The 6,252-nt window shown below is 36.2% G+C and overlaps 1 protein-coding gene across 2 annotated transcripts; it reads left to right on the top strand.

The window, feature by feature from the left end:
- The first annotated feature begins 511 nt into the window (after positions 1-511).
- Positions 512-5,460, top strand: LOC107472442 (putative disease resistance protein At3g14460). 2 transcript variants are annotated; one of them, XM_052255933.1, is made up of 4 exons: positions 512-1,094; positions 1,599-4,518; positions 4,648-4,840; positions 4,930-5,457. In XM_052255933.1, the coding sequence occupies exons 1-2, from the start codon at positions 794-796 to the stop codon at positions 4,499-4,501; spliced, it is 3,204 nt and encodes a 1,067-aa protein (XP_052111893.1). In that variant the 5' UTR covers positions 512-793; the 3' UTR covers positions 4,502-4,518; positions 4,648-4,840; positions 4,930-5,457. The 2 variants fall into 2 exon arrangements, with proteins under 2 accessions (XP_052111893.1, XP_020990178.1); XM_021134519.2 differs by having other exon boundaries at positions 512-4,518; positions 4,930-5,460.
- Positions 5,461-6,252: the final 792 nt, after the last annotated feature.

The following is a 6,252-nucleotide window of genomic DNA, read 5'->3' as shown; positions in this document are numbered from 1 at the left end:
CATGCTTATATATCTACTTTTATATATTAAGAATAGATTCAATTTGCTTTGAAGAATCAAAAGATATTTTTTAATTCTCTAAAAAGTGAAAAAAACTCTAGAAAATACCAATAACTAATACAGGACATAATAATTGACGGTAGAAATAATCTATTCAAACATAAAAACAATGAGAGATTGCCAGCTAATAGAAATTTCTTTGCAGTGACAATATAATTATATCATCAGTGATTAATGATATAGTAGAACTACAGCTTGTTTTTAGTTTACTAATTGGTAATGGGCTACAGCATGTTCTTCAACTACTCAAATAATTCAACAACAAAGCTTATCTACTCAATAATTATCAGGGAACAGTTAAATACAAACAATAAAATAAACAATAAAATCCTTGAGAATCAATAAACTTGAAAGTTTCCAGCTCAATCCAATAAAAAAAGAGAAGGCAGCATTAAGTATCATGATTTGATGAAGAGTTAGTTACATAGACTTTCCTAAGCATGTGACCAATTGTGTATCTTTATTCTTTCCCCATTTGACAGCTCTTGTTATAAGTTATATCAGATCTTAAACAAAGGAAGCAGATCACAAAAACATGCATTATTAATGAAACTAAGATCATGAGCTCATGAAGTCAACTTCACTCACAGCACATAAAAGCAAACACTTCCCTTAGCTTCTGTTTGAGAAAATCCAGAGACTACATTGCAAACTGCAAACCCTTCTCTCATCCATCACCTTTCTTTCTTCGTTCTGATCCAATCTGATCTGCTGCTGCAGTTGAGATTCAATCATGGCTGCAAAACTTGATGGTGGAGCTTATCTCACTTCTTTTGTTGATGCTATTTTAGACAAGTTGTCTTCAATACTTGAAGATGACTCTGTCCTCGACTCTGTCCTGGAATTGCTTGAAAGGTTGCAGAATAGTCTTTATGATGCTGGACCTGTTCTTGATGATGCTGAGCAGAAGCAGTTCACTGACAAGAGAGTCAAGAAGTGGCTTGTTGATCTCCAAGATGCTCTCTATTTTGCTGATGACTTGCTCGATGAACTCTCCACTAAGGCCGCCATCGCGGCCACTCAAGGTGATCCAGGTAACTCTTCTTCCTGGTCTCGTCATGTTGATTCATATATTGATGATAGTGGTGTCAACGTCATCGAAAAAATAGTTGGCAAACTAGAGTCTCTTGTAAAAAGAAAAGCTAAACTGGGTCTAGAAAAGAGTGCCAAGTTGGACACATCATGGAGAATTCCATCCACATCTCTCGTTGTAAGTTCTGACATATTCGGTCGGGACAAAGAGAAGAGAGAGATAATCAAATTGTTGCTAGATGATTCTGAATCACCTCTTACTCTGATCCCAATTTGGGGTATGGGTGGAATAGGAAAAACTGCTCTGGCTCAACTGGTTTACAGTGATGCTGAAGTAGTGGGAAAATTTGACACTAGAGCATGGGTGTGTGTTGCTGAAAATTTTAATCCTATTAGCCTTACAAGAACTATACTAGAGAAAATAACTTGTAGTTCTTATAAGAGGGATGATTTTGATTCACTTCAAACTCATCTGAAACAAAAGTTGATAGGAAAAACATTCTTAGTTGTTTTAGATGATGTCTGGCATGATCAACAAGACATTTGGGAGGATCTTCTAAAACCTTTTCGCTACGGTAATCATGGAAGTAAAATTCTTTTGACAACCCGTAGTGAAAAGGTTGCTTCTGTGGTTGCAACTACCGATCTACATTACCAACTGAGTTTGTTGTCTAATGAAGATTGCTGGTTAGTATTTTCAAAACACGCACGTCTTTCTGCTGACTCTATGAAGAATCCAACTCTGCAAAAAGTCGGCAAAGATATTGTAAAGAAGTGTGATGGATTGCCCTTGGCAGCTCAAGCACTCGGAGGCTTATTGCGTGGAAATTATGAAGTCAAGTCTTGGAATCATATATTGAAGAACGAGATCTGGAAATCCTCCAATGACAAGATAAAAATTGTTCCAGCCTTGAGAGTTAGTTATTATTATCTTCCTTCTTGTCTAAAAAAGTGTTTTGTTTATTGTTCCATATATCCCAAGAGTTATGAATTTGATAAAGATGAATTGATCTTGTTATGGATGGCGGAGAATCTCTTACAACCAATAGGAGAAAAGAGTCTAGAAGAAGTTGGTGACGAATATTTTGATGAATTATTTGTGAGGTCATTTTTCCAACCTCATAGTACTAATGAAAAGACATTTGTGATGCATGATCTTGTGCATGATTTGGCAATGATCTATGCTGGAGAATTCTGTTTTAGAGCAGAAGAGCATGAAAATGCTGTTGAGATTGATATTAAAGCTCGTCATTTATCACATAATGCTAAAGGCAATTATCCAATCTCAAAACTTGTAGGAGTTTGTGATAGAGTAGAACATACAAGAACATTTCTTGAAATCAATTTGTCACCAAATATCCCATTTGACATGGAAAACACACCTTGTATCTTGTTGTCAAAATTGAAGCGCCTTAGAGCTTTGTCGTTCAAATGCTTTCCTCTTGAGTCAGTGCCTGATTCAATAGGTGAGTTGATTCATTTGCGTTACTTGGATCTCTCTGGAACCTACATTGTGACATTGCCCGAGTCTTTGGGTAATCTTTACAATTTGCAGACCTTGAAGCTGATTGGATGTGAAAAATTGAAAATGCTTCCGGATGGCATGCAAAATCTTGTAAATTTAAGGCATCTTGATATTAGAGCAACTTGTTTGCGCAAGATGCCGAAAGGCATGAGCAAATTGAAAAGTTTGCAGTTTCTAAGCGACTTTGTCATTGGGAAGCATGAAGAGAACAAGATCAAAGAACTGGGAGCACTTGCAAATCTGCGCGAATCAATTTCCATTGACAAATTGGAGAATGTGGTCGACAGCAGTGAAGCTTGGGAGGCAAGAATGTTCGATAAGGATGGCATTGACTCTTTGAAGTTGAGTTGGTGGTCACATAAAAGTATGGAAGAAGTTTTTGCTTTTGCTGTCAAAAAGAAGGATGCAGCTGATTCCCAAATTGAAAGAGATATACTTGACAAGTTACAACCTCACAGTAATTTGAAAGAAGTAGAGATCAGTGGCTACAGAGGCACAACATTTCCAGATTGGTTGGAAAATTCTTCCTACCACAACATCACCACACTAACCCTGCAACATTGCAATAAATGTTCTGTGCTTCCTTCATTTGGACAATTGCCCTCTTTAAAGCACCTTACAATTTCAGATTTTAAAAGTCTGAAAACTGTGGGTGCTGAGTTTTACAAGGGTGGATCTTGTTTGGAGACACCCTTTCCAGTGCTTGAAACTCTTACATTTTGCTCAATTAGTGACTGGGTGAAGTGGGATTCAATGGAGTTCAATGCATTCCCTCGACTTGCGGAGCTTACCTTAAGTGACTGTCCCATGTTGACAGGAGATTTGCCCTATCATCTACCATCTTTGCAATCACTTACTATTGACAATTCCAAGGATCTTCGCTGTTGTCTTCCAATAGCTCCTGCAATGGCCTCTTTAAACATAGTTGGTGGCGGAGAAGTGAGTATTAGCGAGCTACCTCCTTTACTGCGTAAACTATCAATTCATGGAATTGATCAAGTGGAGCCAGTGGTTAAGGCCTTTCGGAATATGCAACTGACTTGCCTCACGTCTTTATGCATCTCAGATTGCTCCTTCCACATATCATTTCCAGTGAGTAGTATTCCTGCATCACTACAAGAGTTGACAATATCGGGTTGCGCAAAATTAGAACTCGAAATGGATGGGCATCACAAGTCCCTGCAGTCACTGAGTATAATTTACTACTATGATTCAGCTACATCCTTCTCTTGGGATGCCTTTCCGAATCTCGTGCGTCTCAACATCAGGAAGTGTAAAGAGATGGAGTCTATTGTGGTGTCACGGTCTCTTTCATGTCTCCGTTCTTTACATATATCCAGTTGTCAGAGTTTGAAGTCAGTGTCGACGCTGTGGATGGCAGCACCTCAGCTAGAGGATCTCAAAATAGTGGATTGCCCAGAGATCGAATTGTGTCCTACAGGGGATGGGCATCCACACCATAGCCTCAGATCTCTTACCATCAACTACTCCAAACTAATCAGTTGTGCAGCATTCATGAATTTGCAATTTTATGGGCTTACTCATCTTCGCATTTTGGGTGAATATAAGGAGAGTGTGAAGTGCCTCCCAAAGGAAGGCTGGTTGCCTGCCTCACTTGAGTCTCTCAGACTTTTTAACATTAAAAGTGTGGAGACGTTGGAATGCAAGGGACTTGCCCACCTCAACTGCCTCCAACAATTAAGTATATATCATTGCTCCAAGTTGAAGAATATTGAGGGAGAAAAGCTGCCTGCCTCTCTAAAACAACTCATCATCAAAGGGACTCCTTTGCTGGGTAAACGGTGCGAGAAGAAGGATCCTGAGGTTTGGCCTAAAATCTCCCATATCCACGGCATTCAAGTTGATAACAGATGGATTTTGTAATCCAACAACTTCAACAGGTAACTGTTTCTTTATATATATTTTCATTCTTCATTCTGTTTACAATATTCTTCTTCTTCATTCTTATTAATGTCTTATATCAGTCATTCCTTAATCACACAGTTAACACTTTGTAACTTCTCATACAGCTTATCCATGGAGCTAACGTCACAACTTCTGCAGCTATGGTTTTTCTTTTTCTGCATGAAATATACTCAATCATTGCAATACGCAGAGGGGAATGCTGAGAAGTAAGACAACAAATTTCCTGACAAGATTCAAGGTCCCTGCCAAGATAGAAACTTTCACACACAATGGACTTCTCACTATCACTGCATTCATGTAAGTGCTTAAGAAATATATATATATATATAATGTTCGAATAACATTGATTACTCAAATGATAACTTAGATGTGAAACTTTCTTCCAGAAAGCTATTGAGCAAACAAGGGAGAGCCACAATCATGGACACAATCCAAGATATTCAAGAGAGGCATGAGAGTGATTAAGAAAAGGAGCCCAAATGAGCTTCATCAAGTGTTGTTGGACATGCCTGTTTCGGTCCAATCACAAGGTGATCAACTAGATCACATAGAAAGCCACGTGGCCAGAGCCAATTCGTACATCTGCTGCAGGGTCAATCAGCTCCAGCTTGAGGAAGTGCCAAAGGAATACCAGGAACAGACCTCATTGCCATCATAATATTGACCATTATCATATTGATATAGTCCTTCTTATTGGTAAAATAAAATTTACCTTTAGAATTTCGATTCATGTGTATGTTACTCTTAATTTTTTTTTCTAAACCATTTGATAAGAAATTTCAGACACACGAACTAAAGTTTAGCAGATAAATTCATTTTTGCTTTAGTTATTGGGGTTTATACATAGCACACTCTTAAATACACGTATTATTGGGGTAAATTCATCATTTGCCACTCTAATCCCTTGGCCATTATTCTTTTGCATACACGTATTTATTTTCCCCCCCTCTATTTTATTGTGCATTGTTGATTAAGAATTGTATGTTTCATTAGAAAAATAAAAAAAAAATAGTCAATAATGCAGCAACAACTATGTTTATCCCACTAAATATAAGTGAAAAGTTAAATAGTAACAATAAGATCTTTGGCAATGAATAAAAGTTGAAATTTCCTCCTCAAACCATCAAATAAGAGAAGAAATAGAAAATAGGAAGACATGTGAAGGCAGCACTGAGTATCATTCAAAACAACATCCCATGGAATTTTTCATCAGAAAATGGTTAATATAATTCAAAATTCGTAATGTTATTTTTTTAACATATGTTTTAACATTACTTTTTTTAAAAGAAATTGTTAACAGATGTCTAAATTTTCTTAATTTTGTACACTTTCTGTATAACAAATATTTTTAGAAAATTGACCAAATATAGAGATGGTTGGAGACCGATCAAGTATTTTCAAATTGTAAAAAGACACTTTGTCATTAGAATAAATGGTCAAAGACCAAAAAAAATATTTATTCTTTTTATTCAAGATAATAGATATGATAAGAATTACTATAATTCAGTTGTTAAAGAATTAGTAAAAAAAATTAAAAGAATCAGGTTTAACTCTATCCAATAATTAGAAAGAACAAAAAAACCAAATATAAGAGAGACTAAGAAAAACCAAAATAGTTATTTCAATTTTCGAATACTCACTATAATATGTACAAATTATTATTATTATTATTATTATTATTATTATTATTATTATTATTATTATTATTA

The sequence above is a fragment of the Arachis duranensis genome, unplaced genomic scaffold, assembly GCF_000817695.3.
Source record: "Arachis duranensis cultivar V14167 unplaced genomic scaffold, aradu.V14167.gnm2.J7QH unplaced_Scaffold_100926, whole genome shotgun sequence".
NCBI lineage: Eukaryota > Viridiplantae > Streptophyta > Magnoliopsida > Fabales > Fabaceae > Arachis > Arachis duranensis.
Note: the sequence above shows the minus strand (reverse complement) of the source record. Positions and strands in the feature narration are given on the sequence as shown.

Coding starts and splice junctions, on each gene's coding strand:
- LOC107472442 (XM_021134519.2), top strand. CDS start 794: ATGGCTGCAAAACTTGATGGTGGAGCTTATCTCACTTCTTTTGTTGAT.